Raw genomic sequence first — 19,891 nt, forward strand, 5'->3', positions numbered from 1 at the left:
AAAGGTGTGTGCCACCACTGCCTGGCCTCTATGTTTAATCTAGTGGCTTGTTCTGTTCTCTGATCTTCAGGCAAATTTTTTAGGGTACACAATATATCACCACAGTACATTGTCAGCAGTCAAAGGCAAGAATAGTTTCTTTGCCCAGGTGCTAACCTTGCCATAATGAAAGCAAGAACTCCATAAGGCGTTTCTTCAATGCCCATCATCTCTGAAGTAAATTGGTGCTGCCAGGAGCAAATGTGTCTCGTTGTCATGAAAAACTTTGTTAACAAAACATTTTAAATACCATATTCTGTAGGTCTTTGAAAAGTTTGAAGACCATCTATCTAAAATATATCTCTATATGATCTGGAAAGCATATCTACAATTCTGATTGTTATAAATGACTAACCACTAACCTATGTTCCTGATTATCCTATATAGTTTATGATAATAGCTTCAAAAGCTAGTACTTCATCCTACATTTCCAAATGAACTGCATAGGTAAAATACCTTAAACAACAGTAGAATAATATATACAGTGTAACCAAAATAACTTTAAATTTGTATAAATATACTATATTCCCCTAAATGATAACAAATATCCATAACCCACCAAATAACCAAAAACCTCCGGTACCCCTCTTGGGAATGTGGATGTAGTATTCTCCAAACTGCTTCCTGCTGTCTGTGGATGAAGCATCTTTAGGGTCCCTGAGAAAAAGTTGAGATAATGGCCAAGTCCTGGGAAGACCAGCAGTAACCTTTGCTGATAGATATCACCTGTCAAGTTTCATGAGGTGTCACCTGATCAAACCTGATCCATATTAACCCTGAAGAAATCCACAGTCTCTCATCCCCTGTGGGAACAAAACTCCAAAGAATTTTTGATTTCCATTTGACAAATATAATTTTTGACTTTTTAAAAGTTAAAGCTTTCCTAAAGTACATAAGCTGATTGATTTCAACAGTCCCTCTTTCAATTCCAGGTCTCTTTGCAGCTGTCCTTTGCTTTTCAACAATCAAAAATTTCAAAATCAATATAATAACATACAGGATCCAGACTACCTGTGTATTTCCCATCTTACATGGTTTTTTCTTTTACTCTCTCGTTAAAGACTATAAACCATTCATTTTTTTCTATGACTAGACCCTTTTCCTTTTCTTAAGCCTACACACATTGTTAAACATACTGTAACCCATTTAGAGGTTTTTCCATGTAGATCTCTTTTTCTGCATATCTCTAGTCTAGTTTAACTGCATGAGCAAACTGTAGACTGCTAAGGTACACCTGGGTTCTCCACGCTGGCTCTCAGCTGGCTCAGCCTGCTTCTCGGGTTGGGAAAGCCAAGCCTAAAGCTCACCGCCCTGTTAGAGCTTTGTGACTGAAAACTGCATTCAACCTTCCGAGCTGTGTAAGCCAGTACCTGTACTGCCCCCTGCAGCTTTTACTTAGCTTGCCATTTTTATTTAGCACTGCTAGCTGAACAGCAACGCCTCTTAAAGGAGCCGTATCTTTTTTTTTCCAGCTTTCTCAGGCCCTATGGAAATACGAGCTCCAGGTTGGATGACAAAATGTTGTTGTTTGTTTTTGCTCTTTTTTTTTTTGGGGGGGGCGCCACCCATCTCCCAAACAAGTTACACACAGAAGCTTATTCTTAACTATAAATGCCCGGCCTTAGCTTGGCTTAGTTTCTAGCCAGCTTTCCCTAACTTTAAATTATCCCATCTACTTTTTGCCTCTGGGCTTTTCCCATTCTCTTACTTCTGTAAATCTTACTATTTCTCCGTGGCTTGCTGTGTAGCTGGGTGGCTGGCCCCTGGAGTCCTCCTCCTTCTCTGGCTGCTAGATCTCCTTCTCCCAGATTTCTCCTTCCATATATCCTCTCTGCCTGCCAGCCCCACCTATCCTTTCTCCTGCCTTGCTATTGGCCGTTTAGTGCTTTATTAGACCATCAGGTGTTTTAGACAGGCACAGTAACACAGCTTCACAGAGTTAAACAAATGCAACATAAACAAAAGTAACACATCTTAGAATAATATTCTACCACAAAATGCTTTCCTTATAAGAGTTGCTGCATAAGGTCATGGTGTCTCTTCACAGTAATAGAAACCCTAACTAAGACAGGAGGTGATTAGGTCATGAGGACATTGCCTTCATGAGTAGAATTAGTGTCCTGATTAAAAAGTCCCCCAGCTGGCTGCCTTGCCTCTTTCCACCATGTAAGGACACATGGAGATAGGCCAGAAAACAGGCCTTTACCAGATGCTGACTTTGCCAATGCCCTCATCTTGTGCTTCTCAGACTCTACAACTGTGAGAAATATATCTTTGCTGTTTATAAGCCACCCAGTTTATGGTATTTTGTTATCGCAACCTAAATGGAGCAAGACAACCTCCAACTTAATGGTGTCGAATAGGACATGGCTATTATCCAAATCCAGACTTAATATCAAATGCAATGAAGACCAATCTCAGAGAGATTAAGGACTTTTACTGCTTTAGGATTTTGGAGAGAGAAGGAGGCTGAGGAGGAGGGGTGGCGGGTAAGTCATGAATGAGTTGGGTAAGGAAGGAGCATCTTAGTGTGATTTTTTTCCTGAGTAAAGTATGCGCCTTAAAATAAAATTACCTGCTGCTCCCAACATTCGAATGACCCTACCTATAGCGTCATCCCGACAAAGCGGGGCGGAGGGTGTAACATGGTGGTTAGGGAGAAGTGGAAGATTGAGAGTCAGGGAGCCTCCACGTACCACATGAGTATGAGGGCTGAAAAAAAATCTGTCCACATTCCGCTGAAATCTCCCATTGTTTCTTTCAAAATACCACAAATCTTTTCTAGCAGTTTCAGCTGGGGCTCAGAGTCAAGGCCAAAGTTCAAGTAACATCAGAGTTTATTTTTGAAATAAAGGTTTATTTCCTCATGGAATTCTTGAAGGGTTTGCCCCGCGTGTGTGTGAAGCATTGAGTCTGGGCTGAAAGGAATTTATTTTAGGATCTTGAGCCGTCTTTGGCTCTTAGGCCTGTTGCCCCAGGAGGTGATTGATGGCCATGTAAGTTTCCAGTCCACCCCTGGAGGCCCAGCTCTGGGCCTGCACTCCTCCAGACTCCAGAAGCCTCTGTTGCCTCCAGGGCAGAAACATACTTTTCCCTCTCAGGCCTTGTAGCCCTGACCGCCCCCAAGCGCTTCCACCCTGCACTGTGGCACATTGATTAGCGCGGACATCGGAGACGTGGTTGAAAAGCTGCCACATCACTTTCTTTGAGTTACTAGACTGGATCTGAGGAGAAAGCATGCTTGTGTTATACTGTAGAGCTAAGCACTAATATCAAAAAGACGAGATGACTTTAAGAGGAAGGAATCTATCTAGTGTTTTCCAGTTCTTAATTCTCTCTGTTCAGACACTGAGAACCTGGAACAACAGAATGCTTGAGTTTGGATTGACAAGCAGACTTTTATGACCTGCTGGCTACATACTTTTTTCATTCATAATGAAAGTATCTTTCCTGAAGTCATAGCAAGGGCATGTTGAGTGGAATGCACAGTCTTAAAACTCAGATAAAGCAGGCTCGGGATATAGCTCAGGGGTAGAGTGTCTGCCTAGTAGGCTGGTTTGACTCCTGCCTCACAAAAGCCTAAAACAACAAACGGAACCTATTGACTAAAACAAGTGACTCTGAAGGACTGTCAAGGAGAGACCCTGGCGTCTCTCCTGAGCCATTAAGTCACTGTTTGTGTGTCACTGGGAAGGGGCTGCAGGAAGGAAGCTTTCTCACCTCTGGTTCTGAAACAGGTCTGGGACCCGTGCTGTGCCAGGTTGTATGCAGAGGCCTACAGGCCCGAGAAGAAGAAGGATGTGCCTTTTTCCTTTGCAACTGTGACAAGGAGAAAGGGCATATTTCATATTAGCTGTTCATCCTTCAAATTCGTATGTTTAAATTAAAACTCCAGGTTCTTTGCAGCAAGCAGGATGGGCAGTGGGAAGAAAGTCGAGTGAGCGGTCCATTTCCCCAACTCCGTCTTGCCTCTCTTTCTGTCTCCGCTTCAGTCAGGGCCATGCCCAGTTCCGCTGATGGGCCTAATTTAGGTCCAGATTGTATCTCCTAGCACGATTATGGGGAAAACTGCTACAGGCCTTGGAGCCTCGGAGTTGGCAGTGGGTGGGAAGCGCCTAGCACTTGGAGGTGTGGTGAGGTACTGTTGTTAAAGACCTCCCCTTCCTCTGCCTCCACAGCTTCCTCGCAGCTTTTGGCTCCTGCCCAGGTTAGTGCTGAGGTTTATAGGCGACTCAAAGCAACTGTTTAATTCACAGAGCGCTTATTGGTAACTCAGCCCTGAGGTCGGCGGCACAGGTGGTTGTGGCAGCCTTGGCTTCCACATTGATTCTAGATGAAATTCTTAAGTGCCTCCTTCCTGTGTTGGCAATGTTCTGTTCCAGAAACTACAGTGACCCTCCATTGCCCCTTTGGCCAAGTTCAACTCTTTAGTAAGGGTTTCCTATCTGGCTCTGCCTATAATCTAGCTTCATTTATTCATTCATTTAACAGACACTTCCTGAGTACCTAATGCATGCTAGTCACTGGGCTTGGCATTGACCATACAGCAGCAAGACGAATGTGGCTCCTGCCTTCAGGGAGCTCCTGGGGGGAGGGAGATGATAGTATTACAAAGAAATACTATTACTATTATCATAAACAAACAGAGATGATCACATTACCATCTGTCCACTGCTCCAGATGCTGTGCTAGAGGGTGATGGAGAGAGACCCTTCACCTTAGCTGCTTTCCTGCCTGTGAGCTTGGATGGAGAGTGGGGCTTTTCGGACGCCAGTTGTCCCTCCACAGACCAGCGGGACCCTGCGTCCCCAGAGGCTGTCTCTATGCAGTTTCACTTCTTGAACTGCAAGGCGGTCCCTGTCTGGAGGGAAGAGACAGGCTAAGAAGGAAGGTGAAGATTGAACTCCCCCGACCTCCTCCCATCTGCACGCAGACCCGCTGTAGTCCTAGGGAGGGAGGAGGGGCCTGCTCTGAGGTGGCTCCGTTGCAAGTCCTTGATGTTTCCTTGATGAAAGCCAGGACTCTCTCATTCAAGCGGCTGGAGCGAGTGAGCACTGACTAGGCTGGGGGGAAGGGCATGGGGCCAAAACTGAGCTTCTTATTATGGAGCTCAGAAAGACTCAGCTTCAGGAATCAGAGTAGGGGGTGTGAGTGCGGGCGGGTGCCTCAACCACCAGGCCCAGTCCAGGCCTGCTGCGTTCAGGCTGCACAGCTCTGCCCAGACGGTCTCCTTCAATCTGCTTCTACCTCATTTCTCCTCCTCCGGAGCAGAGATCAGTCTGAACGGTTCATAGGTCAGGGAAAAGTATCTCTGCTGAGTACAGCCAAGTCCCCTACTTCCTGCCAGTCACTCTCTTTGCTGAGGTTGGAGTTCACCAAGTAAAGAACTTTGGATTCTTATTCCACAACCAGATTTCACAGTTCAGAAAGGGGTTATCCTTTGTCCATTTGTCGATTCTTACTTTAATTAGAACTCAACTTATCTAGTGACTATGTTTAAGAAATAAGTATGGACCAGGGCAACTGGATTGCAGTACTTTTTTTGTATTTTTCAATTGACAAATAATAATTAGTTACATATGTAGAGGGCACAGTATTATGTTTTGATATGTGCATTGCAGATTTAATAAACAAAGCCAATGGACATAGCCATCATGCCACATACTAATTTTGCATAGCAAAACATTTAAAACTACAAACATGATTTCAATATTCCATGTATAGAGATTTCTTTTTAAAGCTTATTTTATTGTTTTATGTGTATAAGTGTTTGCTTGAACGTGTGTCTGTGCACCATGTGTGTGCCTGGTGCCTACGGAGGTGAGAAGAGAGTGTCGGAGCCCCTGGAACTGGAGTTACAGACAGTTGGGAGCTGCCATGTGGGTGCTGGGAATTGAACCTGGATCCTCTGGAAGAGCAGCCAGTGCTCTTAACCACTGAGCCATCTTTCCAGCACCTGTAGAGCTTCCTTGAACTGTCTAAAGAACAATTAATTTTCTGAAGCAAAGAATGGAAACAGTCCACATTGTATTAGTGCAGACACAAGAATTTTGCTCAAAATGTTCTGCCAATAGGTTCTGTGGGCTTATACTTAACAGAGCATTTGTAGGATGGAAAGCGAGAGAATTAGAAAAGAAAGTACACCAGAAATCAAAGTGCATTAGTGGAGAACCAGGAGCAAGTTCAGTGTGCGAAGTTCTCAGTGGAAACTTCCCAGTACACACAGACATACAATACACTAAAGGCATTCTGGTTTTCTGAGTACACTTTACCTTCTACAATTGAGAGAAATCGGGGTTGTCTGCACTGAAAGCACATCTCAGCTCCTGAAACCTCTCTTCTGGGACACTACAGGAGTTCAATGTGGCCAAGGATGAAATCCATCCCAGCTGCCAGACCCTCCCCCTAAAAGGAAACAGCTCTGGGCTCCCTTTTAGCATAAAATACAAGCGGCGTCCCTCAATCCCAATAGAATGGATTATTCCACGAATTATTATTATTATTATTATTATTATTATTATTATTATTATTATTATTATCCGTTCATTCCTTTACAAGCAGATGGAGACAGTGCTGCTCCTCAGAGACACTTTCCTCCTGAACAGTCAAATACGGTACTTGGTTCTCTCCGCTATGTTTCCAAGATTCTAGCCGCTAGCTTGCTCTGTATTCATAGCCGGTGTGGGTTGGTGCGTGGCACTGAGTACCCATTAGAAGAAAAACTAGATGCGTGAAGCCAGACTATTCTGCATGTCTCTGTTGTGACTCGCTGATGTGGATGCCGGTGCGTTTGCATTTTTAGTTTTACAAAGAGGAAAGTTTAAGTTAAAAAAACAAAGCAGAAAACAACCTTAACCATCAGTACTGGGCCTGGAGCTCCGCAGGAGGACGCGGGCACATTCCGTGCAGCGAACATCACACCCTCCTCAACACACATTCACGCAGACCTTCCTTCTTTAACTCTCAGCTCCTTCTTTCTACTCCTACTTCCTTTTTTCTTTTCTCCCAGATCAAGCGTTAATCTGCAAATTTCTGACCGCAAGAGAAAAAAAAAAGGAGGGGGGGCGGAATCCCGAAGTAGCAGAGCGAGGGAGGAGGAGGAGAAAGGCAGGGAGGAGGAGCCCAGCGGAGCCGAGTCAGAGGCACTGGTGGCTCCTGCGAGTGTGCAGCCCGCGGGGAGCCGGCGCTCCAGGCTGTGAAGCCTCCTGTCCGCCTAGCCACCCGCGCTGCTCACCGGCCCGCGTCTAGAGCCCTGCTCCACTCGCGGCCGCCTCACGGGGGGGCCAGCGGCGCCACAAGGCTAGAGGGCCGCATCGGTCCCCTCGCCAGCGCCCAGGATGCCGTTCTACCGGCGCGTGGTGGTGCCCCAGCGTCTGTGCCCGCGCAACCCGCCGCAGCCCCTGACCGAGCTCCGCGACGTGAGCCACCTGGCCGCGCTCAGCCTGCTCCGCCAGCTCGCCGACCTCTGCGGCCACTCGCTGGCTCTGCTCGAGGACCTCGAGGGGCACCTGCTGGCCCTGGGGCGCCGCACCGACAGCCTGTACCGGCGCACCATTCGTCTCCGCCACCGTCTTCCCTGTCGCCTGCTCGGCCCGGAGGACGACGAAGAACTGCTAGGTAAATGGCGCGAGGCGCCTGCGACCCGCGACCCTCTCCCACCCTCCTCTGGGGATGTCCCGCTGCGTCCGCCCGTGGCTGCCCCTCGGAGATCGAGGGACACGGCCTCCCGGACGGCCTCCCGCCATCCGATCTTCCCGGGATCCGCTCGCGCCATCCCGAGGGGCCCTCTACCCTCAGGGTTCCGGTCTGGGGGGCTACCGCCGCTTCTGCAGCGCTTGGAGAGGGAGGGGATCCGCAGGGTCCCGGGAGGTACGGACCAAAGTGTCCCTCCCGGTGGCGTCGGGAACCGAGTGGCCGCGCCGGCGTCTCTGGTGATCGGCCACTTTGGAAAGCGCGCCGAGATGCCTGCCTCCCTCCCGGGTGGCGGGGCCTCTGCAGTCAGACCCGTGCGACTTCGTGCTGGAGTGTGAAAGGCCTTCCCGCGCCCAGCAGCTTCTGAGCGCCCTTCCCGCCCGCTTCTCCCCGCACGTTCCGCGCTGCCGCCCCGGGAGTGGCCGGCAGGGGGAGGGGAGACTGTCCCGGGCTTCGCTGATCCCCGGCCGCTAAGGTCCCGCTGCCCAGAGTTGCTGGAGAGAACCATTTAAAGAAACTGTCATCAGTTTTCTTTAAAGTGTGTTCGCTTTAAGATCCAGACAAATGCCCGAGAAACGCCAGGTCCCGGGAGTTTCCTCACTGAACACTAAGAACCTGTGAGACTGTAGGCAGGAGGGAGCCCTGGCTCTTTGCTACTTTGAATCTCAACATTTTGAATAGGGAGAATCTCCTCTGTGAAGAGAGCCAACATTCCCTTAGAATGTGGAACTTCTCTCAAAACAAGTGTGTGTGTGTGTGTGTGTGTGTGTGTGTGTGTGTGTGTGTGTGTGTGTATAAGTTAGAAATGCTGATAATAGCAGAGACACGCCAGGTAATCGGGTCAGTTTGCACCTAGAGGAGGTTAAGAGAGAGACAGAGACAGAGAGACAGAGAGAGACACAGACAGAGAGAGACTGAGTGGGAGGGTGGGGGGAGGGGCAGTGTTCCAGAAAGTTTCAGATGGAGGCAGAAGATGGCTACTTGTTGACTTTTGAGTGAGGCTTTGGGAGAGAGAATTGTCTAGGTCAGCCATTCTTCCTTGCAGACTCCACCCCTTCCGAAACGACAGGAGTCAGTTCTGCCACCCCTCTTCCTTCATAAAGGTCTCTGACCTTTGAGGTAGATGGCAGAGGTCGCTGCTAGAGAAAAATAAACTGAATCCTGTGAGCGAAGGAAGGTGGAAGACACAGATGACTGCCAGATGGAATGTGAACATGGAACCAGGAGCCGCTGTGAAGCAGGGGACTAGGAAAGGTGAGGTCCTGGGTCTGGCTCCTTCTCAGTTAACAAAGAGGGTAAGAAGGTCGTTGTTTTTCTGCTCCTGGGGTCCCACTGATTACCAGGATTAGTCTACGAGAAACTTGATAAAACCGATTGGAGATTACTTTTCCAAATCTTTGTCCAGCCTGCAGAGTACAGCCTGCAGAGAGCCACCTACTGAGTTCAGCAGGGTAAGTTGAGGCCAGGGAGGAAGGTCTGTTTTTCCAACTCACTTTTTTTTTGTGTGCTGAGTCAGCCAGCCCTTCCCATGGGCTGGGGTGTTGGGATGGCTTCACCAAATCACCTGAGGGCCTAACCCTTTCCAGTTATCTGCTCGGTTAGAAAGAGATAGTTTGATGGTACTGGTGTATTGTTAAAGGAAAGGAATGACTGGTGAGATAAAATGCCATTGATCTGGCCTCTTGGAAGTTTGCAGGAGCTGAGAGTGTGTCTGCCTCTTATCTCTAGTGTGGTCGCTGGCCTTTGAGAATGTGCATGTTGTGTGACTCTGAGGTACTCCAAGGACTGCTGCATACAGCAAACAGGGCGGCCGACCTTCTGTGAGTCGCTAAAGAAGATCTGCTCTTCTGTTCTCCTGCCCTAGACTCTTCCTGAGCTTCCCAGTGCACTCTTTTCAGTGGCCGTGGGCCCTCTCAACAGTGGGCCGAGGGGAAATACCAAATGCAGAGAGAGATGGGGAGCGTGATCAGAGGACCATCTGGCCCCCCCCCTTGTTGCTGAGGCATAAGATTCAACAAGGTGTCCAGCAGGCTGGATATTAGATTATGATCATGAGCAAACAAGCAGACGTTACCAGGTCCAGTCTTTTTCGTTTGTTCTTTCGGGTACCCTTTCCTCCTAGCATCCCTACATCGTTCCTGAGCGTCTTGCTGAGGGCCAGCACTTGCAGTTAGCATTTTGCCCTACATACTGCCTGTCTAGCTAGACTTCCTCTTGCATTCTTCTGGTAGCTGTTTCTTCCATCCATGGTGGGAACGAGAAATCTGGGAAGGAGGGAGGTTTGGAAACACGTGAATGACAGCTGACAGACCAGCAGCTTGGAGCCTCCCTACTGGGACAACTTGGCTGCCACTAAAGGGCTGAAGAGTGACAAGTCACACTGGTCCCCAGCATGCAGGCTGGGCTGGGGCTGTGGGAGCAGCAGGGGAGGACAGGATGGACAAGATGGACAGGATGGGAGGAAAGATAAAGGAGGAGAAAGTGGATACTGAAGGATTCCACGTGATTCTTTACACTGTCTCGGGTCCAACTCCCTCCATCTTCAAGGTTACAGGGGTGGGACTGGGCTGGCTGGGTTGCCTAGCAACAATCCCCCCAAGGCCATTCTTTGGTAACTTGAGCCCCTTTGAGTTTGCCCTAGAAACTCTCATAACTGGGGAACGAGGGTGGTAGGGAAACGGGCCCACTCTGGTCTGCACCAAGCCCCTCTGACTGTGGATCTACGGCAGTTGCCATATCCCAGGCAAGGCCTTGCTTCTAAATCGAGTCCCCCCTGCCCCATACGGCTTTGGATGTGACCCGTTCTGTTGCATCTTGTGGCTTTTATTCTGTTCTTCTCCAAGTTGTTATGGTCAAAGCCAGTGGGACATAGCTCCATGCCTGCTGCTGTAGGCTGAGTCAATCCAAGCTTTCCTACTCCTCCCTCAGAGATCTATTGAATGTTTGTAGGTGCTTAGATGATAATTACAGAAGCAATCAGGACATCAGCCTAGGGGCATAATATCTCCTTTGAGATAGTAGGAAGTTAGTGAAACACTGTACAGCTCTAGGTAGATTTATTTTATTTTTATTGCATTTTTATTTATGTATTGTGTGTGGGCATGTGAGTCCTGGTGATTGAACTTAGGTTATGTTGTGGCCACCCTAGCTGCAAACCATAAAGGACAGCTGGCTTATTTTGCTTGAAAGGGTGGTCCTAGCATGTTATAACTCTGCATAGGGTGAAAAGTAGGAACTCTCCACCTCTTGACCACAGTCAGTTTACCACTAGATGAGACATTACACCCTGAGTTACACTGCTCTTGCTTAGAAGGACCGAGCATGTCCTCTGGAGACTGATGGAGCTTAGGGGATCTTGGGAGACTCGAGAGGCACATTGCCAGGACTGATTTTGTCTCTGTCCTGCCTGCCATCCTCAGAGGCTCTTGGGACAGTGGGTTGACAGAAGGGGTTTGGGGGTTGGAACCAAACCCACTTTCTGTAATTTTTTTCTTTACCTCCCATTTTCTCCCTGAATACCATGAAATTCTTGGTCTGCTTCATGGTATTTCCATGTGTTGAAAAATATCTTCTCTGGAAATTTGAACACCAAAATGTCCACTAGAATTTCCTCCTCTTTAGAAACAAGACATTTAATCTCCTCCTTTTTAGACACGTGAACAGTTAAAGTGACAAAAACATCAAGATGTCAGACTAGGAGAGGAATAGAAGACTTAAGTTATGGCTTCTGGGCTGACCTTTGACCCTGATGAAGGTGATCAAGTTTCAGGGGAAGAGTGGTGCATTGACATCACCTGTCCCTGCCTGTACCTCTCTGGCTTGAGTGGAATCTATTTATACTATACTGTGTGAACCAAAAATTCAGTCATTAAACCATTGTGAGTATCATGGCATATGACAGCCAAGGCCCAGGAAGGGGAAAGGACCCATCCAAAGTCACTCAGAGAGATCAAGACTTGTAGTAACCCCGAGTGATGAAGGGATTGTAGTGCCTCTATACATGTGATTCCAAATGAAGGGTAGAAACCATGAAGCAAAGCATTCTCCCTTTGAAATGACTCAATGATCACTTGTATGCTGAAATTCAATAGACTCTCTTCCTCTCCTCTCTCTTTTGTATTCCTGTTGCTTGTGATCCAGGAACGTATTCAGTCTGCCAGTTTAGGAATGGGGCACTCACTGGCCAAGTCACAGAGAAAGTCAGTGACAGAAATCCTTGATTCAGAAAGGGCATCTGACATTCTTAACCAGGGTTCTGCCCTCTGTCAGTTCATTGAAAGACTGCTCTGGCATTTTCTCTAGCTGGAATTTGTCCAGGATAAGGAATAATTCCTGATTCCTTTCGTCCCTGAGGGACGCTTTAAAGAACAGCTCCCACCCCATGGTTTCTGAGGTTGGGAGGCAAGTTGGAGCTGGAGAGGAAGAATGCCCAACCCTGCTTGGTACAGAGAGCAGGTGTGTTAAAGCTTTGAGTTTGGATTGAAGTTTGTTCTGGAGAAATGATCTTCAGGTGGGAAAGGAGAGTTAGCCATCGACACACTGGCATCTGAAGGTCCCCTTCCCATCAGGGTCCTTTACTACTGATCTTTACACTGACCCTTCAAGATGGCGGCTCCGTTGTAGCTATGAGGCATCTTGACTATGTTCTATTGCTGTAGTAGAGCTTAGTTGGCATTTCCAAAAGCTCGTTTATTAAAAACCAAGGGGAACAAGAAAGTAAAATGATTGCCAGAAATGCATTTAGCATACATGTTTCCAGGGAATGGATTGCTTATCCGTCTGTGCATAAGTAGCTTAACGGGCTTATCGGCTCTGCTGTTCTGTACTCTTTCTGAGGACTCCACTCATCTTCTCTTTGGATTATTACTTTCTATAGAACTAGGCCCAACTCTGTTTCCGTTCTTACTGTTGTGCTAGGTTCTAGAGACTGACAGGTAAGTAGACTGGGTCTCTCCCCTCAGCGCTCCTAGTCTGCAGGGCTGGACACCATCTCACTTCCTACCACGTCAGCATGGGACAGCAAGTTGAAGAGCTAAAACCAGTCTCCTGAAAGCTGAAGAGAGCTAACAACTAGAGTCAAGACCCCAGTTCACACCCAGAGAGTCCTTCAATTCAGTCTGGCTTGGGGCCCAATAATGGAGTTAGTACCTCCATGGTAAAAATCTAACTCAAAACATGATAGAATGCTATTGACAGTTTTCGCTTGAATTTATAGTTTTATACACGAGACGTCTATGTTCAAATATAAGAAGAATGGTTGGCTGTTCAGTAGCTAGATAATACTTAGTGGATCTGTAGTCATCATGAGCCTCTTGCGATAACAGAGCCTTCTAGAATCTTCTGTTCCTAGCTGGGAATGATAAACCTTATCTTCCTGGTTCAAGCAAGAAATCAGTTCTCCGCATAAGTTCATTCAGGCAAATTTATTTTAATTTTTATTTGTGTGTGTTTCTATATGTGTGTAAAATAATGTATGTGCAGGCACATACATGTGTGTGTGTGGAGGTCAGAGGTCAGTCTCATGTGGTGTTGTTACTCTGTTTATCCTCTTGTTTTTTGTTTTGTTTTAAAATTATTTCTTTTATTTTTGGCATTATAATATAATTACATCATTTCCATCCTTCCTCCTTCCAACCTCCTCCGAATATGCCCCTCCTTGCTCTTTTTCAAATTCATGGTCTCTTTCCATTAATTGTTGTTACATGCGTATATGTGTATGCATATACATATATATATTCCAAAGCATAACCTTCTCAGTCTGTATAATGTCACTTGTACGTCTGTTTTCAGGGCTGACGATTTGGTATCGGATAACCAGTTAGTGTGCTCTTTACTGGAGAAGATAGTTTCTCCAACTCTCAGCTTTCTTTAGTTGCCTGTAACTTTTCATGTAGAGTTGGGGCCTCCTGAGCTTTTCCACGTTAGCACGTTTATTAGTCTCATCCTTGTTCAGATTCATGCGTAGGCAGTCATTTTGGTGAGACTTTATGGTGTTTTGTTTTGTTTGTGAGACAGGGTCTCTCACTGGCCTGGTGTTACCTCTACTGCAATACCATCTCCCCAGCCTTAGTTTTCACTTTTAATTTACCCATTAATTAATTTGGTGAAGGTGGTGGTTGAACCCATGTCCTTACGCATGCTAGGCAAGTGATCTACCACTAAGATATATCCCTGGGCCTCCATTTTTATTTTCTTTATTGTTGTGTATGTATGTACGATGTTTATGTGGATGTCAGAGGGCATCTTTTGGGAGTCAGTGTTCTCCTTCCACTATGTGGGCGGAAGGAGCTTCAACTCAAATTATCAGGCTTGCATGGCAAATGTTTGCCCACTGAGACATCTTGTCAGTCTTATTATTTTAATCATATAAAAGTATTAGAGAGTGTGATAATTCAGTTCATATGTACAATATGCAGTGATAAAATTGGGGTAGATAACATTTCCATCTCTTTACCCATTTAAAATATTTATTAGCACATCGTAATTGTCTTTATGGGGTACAATGTGATAGTCCAATACATGTATACACTATTTACTGACCAAATCAAGATTTTTGTTTCTATCTCTTCATCGTTACTTTGTGTTTAAAGCCTCTCCCCTAGATATTTATAAAAAAAAAAATGTAAGGTTTCTTGTAAACAGTAGTTAACCCACTGTGCTAAGGAACATTAGAACTTCTCCCTGGTAGCAGACTGCATTTGGGTGTATATTATCCAGCTTCCCTCTAAAACCCCTCTGCCATTATTTCCAGCCTCTGATAATGAGCTACATTTAGCTCAGCTGTTTTTTTTTTTTTTTTGAGCTTTTACATGTGAGTGAGAACATGCAGTATTTGTCTTTCTGTGCCTGGCTTATTTCACTCAATATAATGTCCCCTGGTCCTACGTATTTGCTACAAATGATAGAGTACACAAGATGGCAGCATTTTAATGGACAAGGCTACTTTGATAATGCCACAATCAGGTGTGATGAGTAAGCATTTATATAAGTAGCTTACAGAAAAGTTTGTGTGACAGACCGTGGGGCTAGTTGTGCAGGAGACAACTAGATACCAGCCCTCTATTAATTTTTCATTAATTTTATTTAATTTTTTGACACAGGGTTTCTCTGTGTGACTTTGCGCCTTTCCTGGAACTCACTCTGTAGCCCAGGCTGGCCTCGAACTCACAGAGATCCACCTGCCTCTGCCTCCTGAGTGCTGGGATTAAAGGCGTGCACCACCACCGCCCGGCTAAGGTTGTGTGTGCCAGTTTGAGCTAAATCCCCAACCCTGATACCAGCCCTTTAACTTGGAAACCCTCAAACAGCTCTCCATCCTTCACTTTTACCCTTCCAACTGTTCCCCTCTCTGGAAATTGTAAGATCCTTAATAAAATGTAAGTTCTATTTGTGTTTTTATTGCCATTTCTATAGCTAAGTCAGGATTTGGCACCTAGTGGGCATTTTACTAGCTACGGCAGCTGTCTTGAGATGGATTCTTTCCTTCCCCTTTTTAGCCTAGGTTGTGATGTCTCGTGGTTTCTGGCTACATGGAGATGGACAAGCATGCAGGTCCACAGCCTGTTGGGAGGAGGGTTGAGTCTCACTGCTGGGCAGCTGAAGGAGGGCTCTGGGGCAGGCGGAAGAGGTACACCCGACTCAGTGCTGAGATGTCCAGAAGCTTCCAGGAGGCTGTGATGTCTGAGTTCTGAAAACCAGTGTGCTTTATTGCGGCAGAGGAAGAGGACAGCGTGGATTTCTTGTTCAGGAAGTTGCCTATGCTAGTACAGGGATGTAAGAGGGAGCTGACACGGGGGAGGACAGGCTGAATTCAGGAGAGATTATGAGCCTCCCCCGGCACAGGAGGGCCACCGCAGCCGCAGAGGTGGGGTGGGGAACCCGTTCCATCCTGTTTGTTAGTCACAGAGTTAGAGAGGATTTGAGGGTAAAAAAAAAAAATGGATGGTTAAATCGAAGCTGTACCCTTGAGGCAGATGAGGCTGGAGTTGCCTGGCAGAGCCAGGTCTTCCCCTCCCCATGACCACCCCTATCCCCAGATGTCTCCACCAGGAGGGACCCTCAGATAAAATAAGAAAAAGAGAGAAAGAAAGTAAGAGTCTACCTGCTTGTGAGTCCCTGGCACTTGAAACCAAAATCTCTTATTCATGTCTGTTTTGCGTGAGTGAGGATGTTTGAGGTTTGACTGTATCTTTTATTACTTTTTTTTTTTCTAAATAACACAGATTCTTCGGAATGACCTGCAAATTCTCTATGGGAAACCCAGAAAAAAGTGTTTTCCTTTTCTTTTTACTTTGTGGTGCTGGGAACCGAACTTATTTAGGACCTACTTCATGCTCGACAAGCAAGCACTCTACCACTGAATTATACCCTTAGTCTAAATAAAAGCATTTTTCCCCTTGGAAAATTGATTCAAAGGAGGGATGGGTTTTTAAGATCTATTTTTTTTTGTCTTTTCACTTTGAGTGGATTCCTTGGCTGCTGAGAGCAGTGTAATTATCCTCCTGACAATTTATAGTCTGATTCCTCAGTATAAGCAAAGCACCAAACAAATTCTCCTCCTCAACTGGGAGGCTGTGAGGAGACTGAGGCCTCCTAACAGCATGCTCAGGGGGGCTCCTTTCCCTTGCAGGAGGGAGCCCCCCAGAGCTGTTAGCAAGACAGCTCTTGTTATTTACGGCATGTCTCTTTTGGCCCTGCAATTCCCCTTCAGGATCTTATGCTAAAGAAAAATCAGACACCGTGCCAAGAGATTTGCCAGGGTTTTCACCACATTGTTTGGTTTTTCGTGTTAACCTGAGGAATGGAAGTAACCTAAACATTCACTAACAGCGGAGTTCTTATGTAAATTTTGCTAAGTCTGTGATAGAAGTGGTAAAATAGTATACAGCTATGAAGAACCATGCTATGAACAATGCATGTCTTCGCTGACTGATGTGTCTGGACCACAATTCCTTTTGTGTACAATGGCATTCATACTGCTCATTTCAGGGGATTATTTCAAGGGTCTAAATAATGTGTCTAAAATGCTTGGTGCATATTCCCAGTCATGCATACCATCACCAGATACTATCCAGGCAGATGCGAGTCCTTGAAACCTTTCTTTCTTTCTTTGGGTTTGAGCTTGACTCTTACTATGACAACTAGGCTAGCCTGACACTTTCTATCCTCTTGCCTCTGCCATGTGGGTGCTGGAATCACACCCGTTTGCCACCACGCCTGGTTGCTATGTAGTCTTTGGAAACCCCTAGATGGAGATCCTGTTAAGTCTGTTAGAATAAAAATGTTTCCTAGACATCTCTGAGCGGCAGCCATTCTTCTGTGCTCTAGAACTTGTGGAGAAGGCTCTCGTGTGCTCGGAGGGGCGCATTGAGGCTCTCAGTGCATCTCCCCCCGACCTCAGGATTTTGCTTTCCTTTGATTCCACCTTCATTCTCCCCCATTGACATGTGTCCACTGCTTCACCGCCAACCAAAGGTGGGGGGCATCCTTTGTAATTGAAGCAGGCTCTACCGAGAGCTCTGGCAGCCTTGGGATGTTTATTGTTATAGACCAATGCCTGCTGACCTCAGACCCTGCCAGGCTAGGACGCCAGAGGGGCATTAACAAAGCAGCAGAGGGTGGATTCTGCTCCAGCAATCTCGCAGCAACCTTTGCCTTCAGGCAGGGCTCTTCCGTAAGAATGTCTTGCTGGTTCTGCTCTAGTCTCCAGGTAGGGGGAGGGGCATGATTCCTGGCTAGGCTCACAAGTGTTACAGAGTCAATCTGTCTAAGGGGTTTTTCTCACCAAACTTATAGGGCCTAAGGTTGTAGCAAAGTAGTGAGCAGTTTGCCTGGCGATCCAGCAGGTCTGTCTTTCCCCGGTGCTGATAAAGAGTGAGGAGATCCTGATCTCACACCCAAGCAGCCTCAAGGTCCCAGGAATACACTGGCATTGTCTACAAGACACCCAGGCCGCCAGGCAATTCTGTCATCTCCCCGGACAAAATCCTTCACAATGCTTGCAGTTCTCCTTTGACTTCATTCTAAAAAATTTAAGTGATAGCCACAGAATCTTGTACTGACCCCGAGCGCAAAACCAAATCACCTAGAAGGATTTAAAAAGTTCTGGTGACATTCGTCCTCTATAACCAGAAGTTCTGGGGGACAGTGGGCAGGAACCAGTATGTTTTCAAAGTTTCCAAGGGCTTGAAGACATGTTATGGATGGTTAAGGATGGATATCACCAAGCCGGAGTTTCCCAATCTATTGGACCACATAACCTTCCTGCTCCTCTTTCTTCTTCCTTCCTGTGCTCCTCTTACTCCTTCCATTTTGTGCATGGTTGATGCTACCATTGAGCTACATCCCCAGTGCTTCATTATATAGTCTTTTATAAAGTGTATTTGGGGATAATAAGAATGAAGTATAATGTAGGCTTAGGTTAAAAGAAGCGACAAAATCGTCACATGTATGAAATTAAGTACAAATAGTCATGCCTCCAAAGTTGAGTAATATACTTTTTAATTTTATAAGCGAAAGAAGAAAATTAGAAAAACTTCTTTATCAGTAAAAAGAGTATATGCCAGAGCAAAGTAAAAGATCTTTTTATCTTCTTTTGCTTTGCTTCTGTTTTCAAACCCACTAACATTTTGAATGAAGACTGCATTTTTTTATGCTATAGCCACATAGGGTCACACACCTTGACACTGGATGGGTCGCTCTACCTTCAGTCAACTTTTCAACACAATAGAAAGATTTTGCTGTGCACAAATTTTTGGGAATTCAGGTGAAATGAAAGACATTTTCACTTTATAGTTTCATGCTTCAGATTAGACCAGACCAGAAATTGCAGATCGAAGTTAAATGGCTGCTTCTGAATTGATGTGTGGGGTGGACTCCATGCTTTCCTTACTTGGTAGCCATACCGGGCACTCACACAGCATAGGAGAACATCTGTATAAATGTGTAGAGTATTACCAAACCCAGAGATACTTGAGCAGATACAACTCATCTTTTTCTTGTCTGCTTTTTGTTTTTTTGAGACAGGGTCTCACGTAGGCCAGGCTCTACTTGAACTTACTATGTAGCTAAGGATGACCTTAAACGCCTGATCCTCCTGCCTCCACCTGCTGGGATTACAGGCATGCGTCACTAAACCCTGCTCAACAAATGCAATTTAGAAGACAGAATATCTGTCTTTCCTTTCATGGTACCGACAGAAATACTTTTAGAATGTGGATCCTGGCCAACAGCCACCCAGAGAAAGGAAGAAGCCTGCTCCAATGGTGTCTCCGATGTTAGTGGCTGCATTTGAGCTTCCCATTTAGAACCTCCTCTGTATCTATTTCAGAGTACCAAGACTTAGCTGATTCTCTCAGCAGCCACTGGAAAAATCCTGGGACAAAGGGAATAGGGGAGGGGGGAACTTCCAGAATGTTCATCTCAGTTGTAGTGAGAGAGATGGGGTACTATAAAGGTAATCCCCACAGTAGGCCTCTCAAGCAGGCCCAGCCCCTGAGGATGAAAACAAGCCAGAAAGAAGGATCTGCTGGAAGTGTTTGCCAAGAGGAAATGATGACTGGAGAGATCGAGGCCCAGCCTCGGCTAAAATAAGCATCTTGCGCTGTATACAAATACCAAAGCGCTTCGTGATACTCTATTTCTATGTATAATTTTTGTGCTTTCATCAGTTAAGATTTTCAATTTTCACCAGCAAAAACACACTTTAAGTTTAAAAAAGAGGAAGGATCTACTTATGAAGGCTGAGAAGTAGGTTTTAAGGAATGGTTTCACTCAAAGTGATGCAGAAAAGGGTTGTTACTGAAATGTGGGGACAGTGCAGCTCGGGAAACTGAGCTGGGAACTCATTTTATGAGGATTTTGGGTAGTAAGATCTTGCTGTATTCCAGCTTCTGAACCAGATTACCTCCTTGGAATAACAGATTGCATAAATTTACTCCCCATTGAGAAAAAGCCCAGTGAAATCTTTCCTTATAACTCCAAGTTAATGAAAACAGAAGGTTTAGGAAAGAAGCGCCATTGGTGTACAGAGAGCTTTTGTATTCTGCGCCTGGGGCTTCCAGACTACCTGAGGCATGTGGGGAATGAGGGAGGAGGGGAGGGGTCCAGATGGTGAATCCCTTTTGCACAGGGCACATTGATTGAATTCCAGGCACCAATA

The 19,891-nt window shown here is 46.1% G+C and overlaps 1 protein-coding gene across 1 annotated transcript in view; it reads left to right on the forward strand.

Moving 5' to 3' along the window:
• Window positions 1-7,169: 7,169 nt before the first annotated feature.
• LOC119086605 (NHS-like protein 2) overlaps window positions 7,170-19,891 on the forward strand; it is a 101,644-nt gene continuing 88,922 nt past the window's right edge. The window contains exon 1 of the mRNA XM_037198779.1: window positions 7,170-7,656. Within this exon, the coding sequence (XP_037054674.1) occupies window positions 7,377-7,656 (280 nt within the window). The 5' untranslated portion in view covers window positions 7,170-7,376. The remainder of the gene's footprint in view (window positions 7,657-19,891) is intronic.

Source organism: Peromyscus leucopus, chromosome X, assembly GCF_004664715.2.
Source record: "Peromyscus leucopus breed LL Stock chromosome X, UCI_PerLeu_2.1, whole genome shotgun sequence".
NCBI lineage: Eukaryota > Metazoa > Chordata > Mammalia > Rodentia > Cricetidae > Peromyscus > Peromyscus leucopus.